Here is a 13,545-nt window from a genome sequence, read left to right as displayed (position 1 = left end):
CTGTTCCCGAAATTAATGTTATTGTACAATAGGTCGAGGTATTTCTGATGCATGTGTGTTCCCTTTATTGCTGTTGCTTTGGTTATCGCGTCGCAGACGTTTTGGCGTTCTGACTTGCGATCTCAATCTTCCCCCTTCGTTTCTCCCCGGAAAGTTGACGCATTGATATAGCAGTACCCGACTGTGTAATTCAAAATTTCACGACTTGTGTTACAGCAGATCCACTCAACAGGGGGCACTGAGCCAGTTCCACACTGTCAAGTTCTCCAGACATGCACTCGCACGAAGTTGGTCCTCTGCGTTTTCTTACGTACAGATGCTATGCAGGTTTGCATTGTAGCTAGACTGTGTCTTTGGTTTCATCTCCAATGAGACTTCAGGTCTAGTGATAGCCCGGTCACAGTATACTACAGCAGCTGTCCCAAATGGAGTCCGGCCTGAGCGCCAGCTCAGTACTGATAAGCCCTTTGGCAGTTGACGATGTTTTTCGCCAACAATCAGTACCAGAGGTGCAGGAAGTTCTGCGGCAGCTCCAGCTGCAACAAGCAAACGATGCTGAGGAACTGCGCTCCCTCGTGGGCGTTCGCTACCTCTCGTTTCTCGAGGGACTACCTGCAATTTCTTCGATGCAGAAGGCGGCTGAGGAGGCTTTGAAGGAGACAAGAGAATTTGGTCTTGGGCTCCATCGGCTCGCGTCTTCCTTAGCTAGCGATTACTTCGAAAGGAGAGACCAACAACAGCAGCAAGCCGGGTTTGAAAATGGGTTGCCTCTGCAGAAGAGCACTCCACTGGATGACCTTCTCTGTGTCCACGAAGTTGACTCTTCTCTATATGTGAGTTCTCCTTGCGACGTTCGACAGATAGACTGGAAGGAAGGTACTGGCAACTTCCGGCTGTTTCCCCACTTTGAAGAAAAACGAGAGAACACGCAGCAGCATCTAGGGTCACTTCGATATTTGCAGCAGCAGCTTTTATTGTTGCCGTCTCGAGTTTGGGATGCCGTTAGATCCCGAAAATTTCTTGAGGCAGCGCGCCTTGTCCTGATTGAAGGGAGTAAGAAGGCGGAAGTGGCGAAGGCTGTAGTCTGCGAACTACGGAAGCAGCAGCACTGGCAGCAACGGGACAAACAGTATCTAGAACGGCAACTTTCAGGTTGCTGGGCTCTAGCTCAACAGACGACGCGCAGCTCACTGTCCTTCACGTCATCATTGCGCGCCCTTGCACTTCGCCAGCTTGCTTCTCCAGAGTTACGGCTTTCAGTCGCAGCGGATGCGGCTGCTGCAGCTACGCTTCTATACCTCTTGGACAGGCGAGCTTCTCTGGAAGAAACTAGTGAGACCGAGCTGATCGCATCAGCAGCAAAGTGGCTTTTAGGAGTATTTTTTACGGCTCGCGGAGAGGCTATGGAGTCCATTATGACAAGGAGGAAGAAAGACGGGAAAGTAGCGACCGTACCAGCCCCCTCTATGTCAGATTTTTTAGGGAGCGATCCTACTGAAATTTCACAAACGGTACTGCTGGCAGTACATGCAGCAGAAGCCATCATTTTAGCTTTCTCTGCCTCTATAGAGGCAGCCGAAGTTTTATTTGCACCCCTTGCAGCAGATGGTGCTGCTCACGGGGACCCGAAAATTACAGAAAGCCCTGCCACAGGTGTTTCGGCGAGCGGTTTCGCAGCGGTGCGTGCGGCGGAGGCGGCCCTCTGCACGAGCCACCCCTTTGACTCAGTTGATATCTCATGGGCACTTGGAGCGCTGGCAAGGGTCTTCGCTCTGCTTGCTGCTCATTGCCGCAGTGACAGCTGCAACAACAGGGAGTGGGGGCGTGCCTGTTGCTGCGATGATGATGCATTGTGTCCCAGAGCTAGAACAGCGGCCTTTGTTCAGCGGTGGAGCACTCCACTGAAGATGCAACTTTGTCTCTTCCCTTCAGAGGACTCTCAACGAAGCCTTAGAGACATTCGCGCTTTCTGGTTAATAGTGAGCTGGCAGCGCTCGGTGATTACGTACAACCTTGTAGCCGGAGTAACAGGGAACAGGGAACTGATCTTTAGTGATGCAGCTTGTTCTTGCGCACTCATTCGTGTGTTCGTAGTTGTTGGAGAGGCTTAAGACGATGAGATGCCACTGGAAACTTCCCATACGTTCTCTATTTGTGATTAGCGACACTCCGCAAAGAAGTTCCACGGAATTGGGTGCTGAAGGAAATCAACACTGGGCATATTCTGACATGCCTTTACCTCCATGCACGTTGTGTCTGCTGCAAGCGCTCGGGGAATCTTGCAGCAACGCATGCATTGCTGTCTGTGAGATACGTATGAAGGCTTTACCGCTCCTCAGCCAACAGATAGAAAACAACGGTACGGCAGTGAAAATTCGAGGGAGATGCGCTGTTCTGAGTCATTTCATGGTTCGCTCTGACTGACTGACTATTTCCGTACAAGTTGCATTGGCTGTTGATCTGTTTCCTCCTCAGAAGCTTGTACGACCCGGATTGTCTCTGGAGTGAAGGACGAGTGCTCCAACGAAGCCTTTAAGAAGGACCTTTGGCTTCATTTGAAAGACATTGCCGCTCTGTTTGGAGACGCCAGAAGCTCACAGGAAGTGCAAGCTGCAGTCCCTCTCCGCGCTGCTGTTGCAGCCTCTTTTCTTCAGTCCCTGACAGAATGTATTACTCCGCTCAAGCAGAGGGCGATTCTCACTGCCACTACTACTGCTAACGAAAGAGAGGAAGAGCTGTGCATCAGAATTCAAGACACATCAGCCGCAATGATTATGGATGCTCGAAGGGTGGAGTGGCTGTTTGCCGCTTTCGGTGATGCTGAGGCGTCTTCAGACCATGCAAGTTCAAATACAATTACTTTAGTAGAGCACTAGTTCTTCATAGTTTCATTTTGCCTTCGTACGAAGCGTTGGTTCCTTGCTTCTGTGGGTCGGCATTTATAGGATAAGGAAGTCGCCCTTAGGATAAGGAAGTCGTCCGTATCATGTATTTGGGACCGAACGCCGGAAGTAAGTCGCGTGTATTTTACAGCAGCATGATTTCCATTGGCTTAAGTGACTTCTACATCAAATGATTCCTACCTTATTGGCAATGACTTTGACCACGGCTTTGATGCTTCAGGGTTCGACAGCCGTTAAGTGCCGGCAGCGATTAGCAGCATTTCTTTCTGAGTGGACACTTTCTACGTCATGGGCGCAGAATAATGCCGTTGAAATGTTTGAGAAGGGCAGCTGTCGGGGCGAGGATGAGCATGAGGACAACCTGGAAACTTGTCCAGTGGTTGCTACTGCTAGGGCAGCCGCGCAATTGATTCTCCCCGACCTATATTTTTCATCTTTTGTTGCCTACGCTGTTGGATTTTGGCCGTTTGTAAGGCTTGCGGTGAAGGAGCTACAGGCGGCGTGGCAGTGGAGCAGTGGAACATCAGTTACTCAAGCTAGTGAAGGTGAATTCTTTAGAGTGTTGCTGACCATCCAGACACCTACTTCGGTGCCTTTCTGCAAAATTTATTTGCATTCGAAAATGTAGCTTGTTCAATGTGTTATGGACTTACTACGTCTTACCTGCCCTTACGCGTATCGCTGCTGTCATCTCAGCGAGTGAAACTGTTCTCGACGTATCTGGAGGTGCAATGTCGTTCTTGCTAGACGTTAGCAGGCATGTTGTGGCATCTCTGAAGTGCTTGAAGTAAGTAAATGAGTGTCAAGGTCTAGGTTTCTGGATACCAGCTGCCGGCGCGATGCTTCGGACACACGAAAGGTCCACGGCGCATGTTTTTGCACGCACTTTATCCACGTAGCTGGGCATGGCGGATAAGCTTTTTTATGAGGAGAGCGCACAGGCCTGTGTCTTGTGCTTTATGTGCGCCTGCTTGTGCAGGGTGAAGGAACTATCAGACTCCCCTGTGTTGCTGTTCGCGATGAAACTCGTTGCTTCCGAAGAAGTGGCTTCCATTGCAGTCGCTGCGATAAATGAGGCGAAGGAACGGCAACAGCAGCGTTTGGATGGTCGCTATAAGACAGCATCGCTTCAACGGCATCTACTACAAGTCCTAGTTGACACAGAATTACTAGCCGAGGCACTAGATGGACATTCGCCACTTACACGGAGTTGCAAAGGCTGTGAACGCCTGAGTGGTTTACCAGCCACGCTTCGCAAGATAATAGAAGCTGGAGCAGGCTGCCGCCGCTGCTCAGAATCTCTTAGAGAAGCGGCGGATAAAGGAAGGCAATGGCTTGAGCCAGTCCTTGCTAGAGAACTGGAGTAAGCTTCCGTCTTTGCTGCTAATAAGGCAAGTCGCGTTAAATGTCTGGTGCTCTGTTTTGTTTGGTACCTAATTCTTCGCTTTGTTGTTGCGCTTGCTATATTACCGTTTTCAGAAAGCGCGTGGGAGCGGGATTTTCTGCATCGAAGTCTCTAATTTGGGCTCTTTTGCCCTCAACTGAGTGCGAAGCGGGCGGCATCGGTGCCTCAGGTCTCAAAGAATTCGTTGTAAACGCACCTCTGCCGCCCCTTCTCGAGCCAAATGAACGACTTTCACTCCTGCCTGTTTCTCCACTTCCAGGTGCGGACCAGTTACTAGATGGCAGACCAATTTGGTGGTAGACACTGTTAGACACCGAGAATACTCGTAAGGGAAGTGATCTATAGCTACTTGGGCACGCTTCCAAGCGTGTAAGAGTGCATTACATATGAGCAGGTTGACAAGTAACGTGAACTCGTATTTGTCTTGCAGCATTTGAGTTGCTGTTGCACTCACCGCACGAGGCGCACGGGGAAGCAGACGAATCAGCTCAGGAGCCTGTCGTAAGCAAGACCGGAAGTGAACACCAGCAACCTCCAAAAGAGTTGCACAAGCAGCTGCACAGGCTTCGACTGGACGATGGTATGATATTTTATTGTGCTTGGTTAATTCCCTCGCGGCAGTATTTGGTGGGAATCATCCTGAGATATCAGAGGATGGTACCGACTTTGGCCGCAGTATGCACACATGCTGCGTAATGCCTCAATGTTGAAAGCTGCATTTTTGTCGCTGGCTTGGTGCTTACGTTCAGCAGTCGACTCTGTGTCTCGTGGTCTACAGTCGTGGCTGAAGCGCGGCTCATCAGAGGCCGACAGTGGAGGGCTGTTTCCACCGAGGTTGGGGTCCGGCGCTTCCTCGGGCGCAATCAAGGGTGTAACAGCTGTTTCAGTAGCGGGCAGTGGACTAGCAGAGGCCTGGGCAAAGCAAGTTGGGCACGTCAGTGCTTTAATTGGTCACCATGTCGAGTCAGTACAGTCGCGAGCCGCGCAGGTTGCTTCTGTTGGCCACAGGAACGGAAAACAAGCATCCGCAAGCACGCCAGCAAGCACGCTGGCTGAACAGAGGAAGTAAAAATCATCCGTGCGATCTTGTACTGCGGTTGTTACGCTGCGGCTGACTCTCGTCTTCGAGACAGTTTATAGCCCAAGGGTATGGTGCGCCGCAGCATGGAAACCGGCACACGATCCAGCGCACTGAATTGATGTCCTTCCTGATCCTGCCGTCACGCACAAGCTTTTCATTTTCTGGGGGCATGTGAGACTCTTGCCCTTAAGCCTCAAGTAGACAAAACGAGCAAGCTGAACACTAACTACTTTCTCACGTTTTCTTGTGGCGATGCATTGTGGAGTCGTAGCATCTTGTCTGGCATCCACATGAGACACGGTTCACCAGCGCGTACAAGCGCCTTACACCGCTTTAAAGTGAGATCATCACAAGGCACAAGTACGAACACCCGGCACATAGAAGCCCCAAGGGGAACAGCAACGCGAAAGGTGCTATGTGACGAAGATGCCTGCAAAAATTATGCATGTTGAATTTAACCTGACCCAACGGAAGTGCAACTGCGGCGGACACGAATTCCATGCTACATGGCAGAGCTCCTAATGGACGGCCTGTCAATGTAGCGTAGGAGGCATCGCATTCGTGCGGGTGTGACTACAGTTCGTTTGAACTCATGAAGTAACTAACATTCACCACCTACGCGGAGCGATGATGTGATTACTATGCACGGTTGTTGCATTCGTGCAAGCGGCGTGTGCATCTGAAGAGCACTTCCCGCATGCGGCCTGATGGTTAACTGCGCTACTCAACAGATGCTTTGCAGGTTGAGGTTCTCCTTCGGCACCGAATATGGGACGCTGAAATCTAGTGAAAAGGCAACTGTCTCTTATGTGAATAAGTACGACATTTTCGGCGATTTCTTCGAAGCTGCCGCAGGCATTGAGGCACTGTTTGGCTAAGGAGGCTGTATTTGGTCCCATGTTTGGGCTGCATGAGTGTGCTCCACATAGTGCAATGCAAGTGCTGCTTCAACTCCTATTGTTAAAGGACCCATCACACTGATCCGTTACAACATTTTCGAGCAAAACGCCTTTAATGGAATCGCACATATTTACGGGCTTTGAGAAGAGTCAGTCTGTTCGGGCGGTCAGAGGGCTGTCGCTACATGTCAGCCTGTTGCTGAGACCCGCTCGTCCGCCTATCTGCCGCAACTGGCACTACTCAAGGCGCCTATTGAGCAAACTTATGCCACCAGCGCTGCATACGCTGGAATGCCGTGAGGCAAATCCTCTGTCGCGTGTCTCGAAGTTCACGTACAGCAACTGTAACATACTTGTTTCACGTCCCCGGCCGCCGGTGCTTCAGCAGAGTTCGTATTGCTGATTTGACTACTGAGGCATTCAAAACCCTTCCAGAGCTGCTATTTCTGGTGGAATTCACATCGTCGCCATCGCGTGCCTCTACGTCCGGCAGAACGACGTCCTGTAACAGCGTCGCCAGTGCCTCACAGATGTCGCTCATTGATCCAAGGCACTTAAAGCGGGCCACAGCGCGTTCTTTCCAGTCATCTTGCGCTGGCAAAGGGGTGGACGCTGCTGTAGGACAACAGAGCAGTTCAATGCAAATCTGCGGAAAGAACAACCCACGGGAACAACATACGCAACACGGCGGTTGCACGCTGGCCTAATGAGAAAAGAAGTGTCACCTGTCTTTAAACTTTGGAATGCATCCAAATGCAAAAGGTCCAAGGCCCATGTCACGAAATGCTTGAGTTTCGTGGTGCGTAGCTGCAGCGCCCCGGGCAGTCGTAGTGAAATACCTCTCGGAGAAATATTCCTAGCCTCCCTGAGAGACCCCCAGGTCCCTCTTTTCCTACTGCGCCAAAATTCAAGAAACGGACAATGCGTAGATCCGCAACATGCAGTCGAATCTGCCACGCGACAGCACAAGCACATTAGGCGTCCTGAATATGGGAAAGCTGTTCGATACCGGAATCAAACAGGCGACTTAAAACCGTGTCATGCACTGTGATGAAAGACAGGGGCCGCGATCGGCGTAATTGATCCAACCAACCGCAACTTCGGCTCATAGAAAAGGCTGACCAAGAATGCAGTAAGCTTCGCCAGGTTGAGTAGCCGCCTTACAGAGAACCCGTGGGCAGCTGAAGCTTGAGCCGCCACACCTCTCTGTGTGGTGCGGCAGTAGCGAGCCGCGGCCTTCCCATGGATAAGGAAGCACCGGCATACAACGTTGCTATTAGTTGAAGCGGCTTGGCAGCCACAGACGCCACAGAGGCGCGAGAGCACTATTCCATAGAACGGATTGTAAAGTTTTTCTTGCAAGCAGCATTGCATCACAACGGCAACGGTTTGCGTTATCTGCGAACACACCATAGATGAAGCCCTGCGACGGTAGCGCGGTAGACTCCGAACGCTCCTACCGTGACATCAACGCCGAGCTGTCTCGCTGATACCTTTTTAAAAAAACTATCTCGTTCTTATTTGTGTGCTTTATTCGATGCTCCAGCTAATACAGCACGCACAGTGGTTTTCTTCAACGACAAATGTCCAGTTCTCTGAAGCAATTGGAGGGCAGCATCTGGGCTGTTGGCCATCATTAGACACTTGAAAATACTCTGCTGAAGCTCCGTATTGAACCTTCGAAAGAAGACAACCAAGGCCACACTTCAGTACTGTGGAGGCAGGTGGCATCTTGCTGCACTAGAGACATTTGCCCGTGAAACTACGGCTGCAGGGTCAACGATAACGCGTATTGTGCAGTATAATTCCTACGCATGCCTTCCACGTTTTTCATACCTTAAAAGCGCTGCTTTCTCTTGCATATGGATTGCTGGGGAGCCAATTGAGCGTGCAACTGGAATGCTCTCAGAGATTTCTGTCCGCTTATGATGGTGAAGGTGAGCAGCAACTGCGGATTGTGTGACCATTTCTGGTCGCTGCCCTTGCTGCAGCTCTCCCCAAGATCCGTCTATTCGGTACTCTGTAGAGAGGAAGCTGGGTCCAAAGACTGAGCTGCTGCTCAGCCAGCGCCTGCATAAGTTAAATTACGCAGAATAAGCGAGCTTCAGGGGCTACTGGGGGCGCAAAGAAATCTTTTAATTTAAGCGAGGCCACTCGACGGAGCCTATTACGTTTTGTCTTACGAATTAATGGGCCACAGAGTCTATCGACCTTGTACCGCTACTGTGACTCCTCACTTCATGGCATGCTGCGATGCCTTGATATGCATCAATGCCTCATCCTGTTTGTTATCTTTACAGTCCTGTAACTCTTGTGACAGGCATCGCAAATGACTTGGCCGCAGAGCCATAAGCCGCCGAATTTCACTGAACAAATTCACTACTGGCTTGCGTGGGGGACCAAACAATCTTTCTCACCCGCTCCAGCAATACTCTGCTCCGGCAACGAAAAGTGCTGCCCCTCCAAATGCAACCTAAAATCATCTCCATATTGCTGTACAATACCATGGAGTTTTTTCCATGTGCTAGAAAAAAGCGAAGGGTCATCTTGGTGCAGTTTCCCACCCTCCAATCGTAGAAGCAGAAGTACCAGTTCCACCCGAAAGTCGGGCGTTCCGTTATTCCGCTGAAGAGGTGGCTTGGAGTCTTCCTGCAATCCTGTGATCTTGAATATGAGCTCGACAAGCATTCTCGGGGAGACAAAACCGAAGTCATACAGACAGCAAATTCCGACAAGCGCATGGCGACTTCTCTGGAACGAGGTGTCTGCCGTAAAGGCCTTCTGGCTTTTCTTCTGTTGTAACAATGCCCTCCAGAAGTGGGTCAGGAAACAACCAGCCAAGTCCATCAAAAAGTTTCGGCACAGCTGAATGCACGTGCAGAATCCATAATTCTGTCGATCCCAACACTTCACAGATAAATCCTACGCACAACAGTCCCGGGAGCAATATATTTAGTTGAAAGGCTAGACAGAGAAATGTAATCCTTGCCCTCCGCGTACCTCAATATCCCACATTTTGCTTAAAGCGCAGCAAAGAGCTGCTTTGATGGCAATCATTGGAGCGTCTGAGCTGCGTCCTTCTAAGCATGACTGAGTTAGCCGGTCGCATAAGATCTCCCTCACAGATATATTGTGAGCATGCAGTGCCTCATCTGCCTGTTCCTTGCTCTCATATCCCCGCTGAAGCTGCGATACAAAGAAGGCCATGCCTTGAATTTCGCATTCAATCTTTGTCGAAACTGCCACTACGATGAAAAAAAAGGAAATTCCACTACAAACCCATAGCCCTAAGCTCTAGCAGACCAATCCTCACTTCAGCGGCGCTGCAGCGTAAGACACGCAGCAGCTGTCGGAGAACTGTATTCACGTTGTCTTCAGAGACTCGTTTTATTGCTCGTACAACTCCAACCCTAACGGCCTCTAGATACACACTCGGGATGGCGTCCACTCCCTCAGCAAGTCTGCGGCGGAGAGGGGCCGCAGTCGCCTTGGAAATAATCCCACTTTGCTTTATCCCGGTGTCCCTATTGGGACCAGTTTCTGCTTGGTAGCAAGCTAACTTGCTCACAACAGGTGAGCTGTTCGATATAAAAGGAACACATACAGTTGCTTTATCTGAGTCACTGTCCTCCACCGACACGGGCTCAGATTCTGCATCAAGTCCAACAGGAGTTCCTCCATCTGTGCGGCAACTCAACATAATGGCAGCGGGAGTATATGTGCAGCTCACGTTCGAGGTCTTACAACGAAATAAAGTAAACCCGTCACCTCTTGCTTTTGAATGCAGCGCCAGCAATGTAACAGTTTCCTTTTGCGTTTGTGGCGCCCAATTCTGCCTTATACTCTGCGAACTTACCAGCTGCGCCTTTATATTCAAAGCCCGCCGTGCTCATCCGTCCCCTCATGCCCTGCAGGACGACACTTCAAGCCGCAATGCAGCTGCTGTAAGCAGAAATCGGCTCTCACTCCTAAAAGAGGCGCCACTTCACGAACACATAAGAGGAGCCTTTGGGCTGACGGCTGCAGGTTGATACTGGGCATTTTGAAGCGCACTAGGATACTGTCCAGCATATCTTGCAGCTCCAGGTCAAAGCCGTCCTGTTTTAGCTCTTCTCTAAGCTTCCTCCTTTTCTTCTCTCGGATCCCGTCATTCTTACTGGAGCCGCTCTGGCTTACACCCAGCAGCTTTTCATAAAGTTGCAGCTCCTCATGCAGCGGGTCGCAGCCTCCATGCAACTTTTCCCCATTAAATGCTTCAGCCAAGGCGCTGATACTTTCGCCACCGACTGGCAATCCACTCCTCTCAAATTCATCACCGTATTTCCGTGGTTCGTCCGACTCCCCGGACACACGTTCTTTGCCAGGTTCGTTGGCTGTGGGAATGGCAAAAGAAAACACGGCGGCATGAATCCTGTGTACAGCTTTCATATATTTGGAAGGCTGCATTGCACGTCTGAGACTTTTCACGCTATCTAGGCCTTGACTTTGTGCGTTTCTTGCAGCAGACAAAGCCAAGCGAGCGCCTTCAGGTATTCAACTATTAATATTCGATGATATTTCACCGTGAGGGCTGTGTCCTAACTACAGTTCACTGAGATCCTCTCACGTCAATGTACCAAAAGCTTACAGTCTATTTCTCTTAAGTCCTTAGCTCCACTTCTGCCAGAGTCCTGCGAACAAAAGATACTGAAAAAGCCCCGAGCGTTAACTCTGCAATCGCGAACAGTCTTCAAACAAGCTCAATATAAGAAGCATCGAGTAAAACGCGGATCAACGCTGCAGGATTCGCAGCAGCGAAGCAGCGGTGACTTCCTAGAGCCACACGTGTCGCACCAAGATGTTGTCCAGAATATCCTGTAGCTCCAGGTCAAATCCATCTGCTTCCAGCTCCCTTCTCAACTTGGCATTTGCGTTGGATGATTTCTTGCACCCCTTTTTGTTGTTAATGCCCAGTCGCGCTTCGAGCATCTGCAGCTCATGATGCAATGCGTCGTTCTCCCGCTCTTGCTGTTGCTTTTGTTTCAAATTCTTCGGAGCTGTCACTGCTGCGTCGGTACTCCCACTACGCAAGGGCAGCCGGCAGGCTTCATATGAAGCACCGGAGCTATTCATCTTTGTAGTATCAGATAGAGTAGCATCCCATGCCACGCCGGAGTCCTGCCTAGCAGAGGCCCTGTTATTCCCATCCCTTTCAAATTCTTGAGGATTTACAGCATTGAATTTGCGCTGCAGACGCTTCTGTTTCCTGAGCCCCTGATGATCCCGTTTTTGGAGCTGCTGCTGCACGCGCAGCAGTTTTCTGCGTTCCTTCCTTGGCAACTGGCGTTGCTGGGCTAGCTGTTCGCATCTTCGCTGATCATGTTCCTCTCCTGAAGGTTTCAAATTGATGAAAACGACAAAAGTGTTTGCCGCTGATCATTTCCGCACTTCGTGCTCCAGTGCAGGCATGGCTTTGGCAGCCCGGTAAACACAAACTGCCCCCCCAGAAGCTTACCATTCGATGCTTCAGCAGTGTCGGAGACTGCATCATCGCCCTCAAGGTCTTCCATCTCCCTCAGAAGAGCAGAAGGGAGTCGTGTGGATTTCTGAACCTTACGAAATGATTTTGTACGGACGCTTGGTCCGCGCAGCATTGTGCTCCGCATTGCTTGGGGACTGGAGGTTGAACGAAGGAGCCAGAGGCTCGAAACGCCTGCAACTGATGTGGCTGCTAGCCGTTGAAGTCATTATATTTTCAAGTCCCCTGTTCATATTCATATGGAAGTAAGGCTTCTGAAACATTCCGGAACAATGCTGCACTAGAGGATGGGCAATCACCACTCAGACCAGCAAAAATGTGGGGCCCTTCTGCTACCCAGCCCCAAACAAAAACAGCCATTATACATTATAAAGCCGAGCAAAACTCACGAATGCGAAAAAGTAACTTTAAAAATTCTTTTTGATTAGGCTCCGCTAAAAGTTTCGGCCCTTGCTTGCATATATTACACTGGGACACGGATCCGATCTCTTGTTTCACTTCGGACGGTCTCATTTTTTCGTCTCATTTCATAACGTGAGACGCACTTATTCACGAATTGATAAACAATGAGTCCAGAGAATTCCACGCCCAAACAGCATTGCCGGAGGTAGTAGTTAGCTGATAGATCGCTACGTCGTCAGGGCTTCAATGACGTGCGTCCCTCACCAGCTCCATTTTTTCACGGATAGGCTGCATTTGCCCGGTCACAACACTCCACGTGAGCAGAAATAAGAGGAGAATCCCACTGGGCCTGCGATAGTTTACCGTTCGTTGCTGAAGCTCTGAAGCAAGAAGGGTAACACATGCAACCTGTCCTAGGAAGAACTATCTTAGCTAGGATATGGTGCACTATCCTGGGGAGGAAACTAGTTGTTTGGCACACAATGCCCTCAGGGCTGTGCTTTTTACTGCAAAGAGCAACGTACCAAGCTCGGGCGTGGCCTGCAGCCGGGGACCTTTAGAATAGGCCAGCAGAAGCAGGCGCTGTACCCTACCATTCATGCTCCTTGTGCTGAAAAGATTGTGAACAACATGCTATTAATGCGTTGAAGGAAACAAAGATGATGTGTTTCCTACCCGGTGAGATCATGGCACTTATGCTACGTTATCGCGCGCATGCGCAGATGTAGCTTGCAGTTCATGCTACATAGCAATCATCCTGTCGCATTTTGAGTGGTTTAACAGCCACTTCTTCGTGCGCCGGCATGTAGTGCTTCGGGCTTCTTCATTCAGCCCGAAGCAGCTACTGGTATAAATAAATGGCCACGAATATGGCAATGAAAATGGAAAAGGACGACAGAAACAAGGTAAAGATAGGGCACGCCAAATGATTCTGCATGTCAGTAGCACAAGTGCATGTTATACCACGACCCAAAGTTGTAAACCTTGGCAGTTTGCACAGCTGGTATGCGTTGTGTTGACACACTTGCGTGTGTACAGGTGTTTGCACCACTTCTTGGAACTGCACAAGTAGTCTTACGCAGTACAAAGAAGCACGAACTTGGCCTACGAAGGTCATATAAAACGAAAGCAAAACAAACGAATTAGCATCCTGCAGTTTATGTAAAGGAACACAGCTCTTTGAGTGGCTAAATCGTGCACACTCTGCAGCGAAACTCTGGCTTTGGGGCTGACTGGTGCCCTGAACCTAGCGAGGAGTCTGTGCTCTGTGAGAGGTCCGGCCTTGTGAGCGGGCCCAGTTCTATTTTCGGTATGTTGAGGAAACTGGGGATTCCTCA

At 50.2% G+C, this 13,545-nt stretch overlaps 2 protein-coding genes across 2 annotated transcripts; one reads left to right on the top strand and one right to left on the bottom strand.

Annotated features, from left to right (window-relative positions):
* Positions 1-425: 425 nt before the first annotated feature.
* Positions 426-5,377, top strand: ENH_00070110 (hypothetical protein, conserved; the record flags this gene model as incomplete). Its single annotated transcript, XM_013577475.1, has 10 exons — positions 426-1,979; positions 2,095-2,359; positions 2,476-2,864; positions 2,946-3,011; positions 3,124-3,448; positions 3,600-3,690; positions 3,883-4,266; positions 4,383-4,567; positions 4,739-4,888; positions 5,058-5,377. 10 exons carry the CDS (start codon positions 426-428, stop codon positions 5,375-5,377), a joined length of 3,729 nt encoding a protein of 1,242 aa, XP_013432929.1.
* A 1,546-nt stretch (positions 5,378-6,923) lies between these two features.
* On the bottom strand, positions 6,924-11,933 carry ENH_00070100 (hypothetical protein, conserved; the record flags this gene model as incomplete). Its single annotated transcript, XM_013577474.1, is given in 14 exon segments — positions 6,924-6,932; positions 7,128-7,238; positions 7,851-7,965; positions 8,125-8,358; positions 8,526-8,598; positions 8,706-9,153; positions 9,289-9,474; positions 9,602-9,969; positions 10,145-10,196; positions 10,342-10,661; positions 10,916-10,958; positions 11,122-11,478; positions 11,483-11,637; positions 11,783-11,933. Coding segments are annotated over 14 exon segments (2,622 nt in total).
* Positions 11,934-13,545: the final 1,612 nt, after the last annotated feature.

This window comes from Eimeria necatrix, genomic scaffold, assembly GCF_000499385.1.
Source record: "Eimeria necatrix Houghton genomic scaffold, Enh_scaff67, whole genome shotgun sequence".
NCBI lineage: Eukaryota > Apicomplexa > Conoidasida > Eucoccidiorida > Eimeriidae > Eimeria > Eimeria necatrix.
Note: the sequence above shows the minus strand (reverse complement) of the source record. Positions and strands in the feature narration are given on the sequence as shown.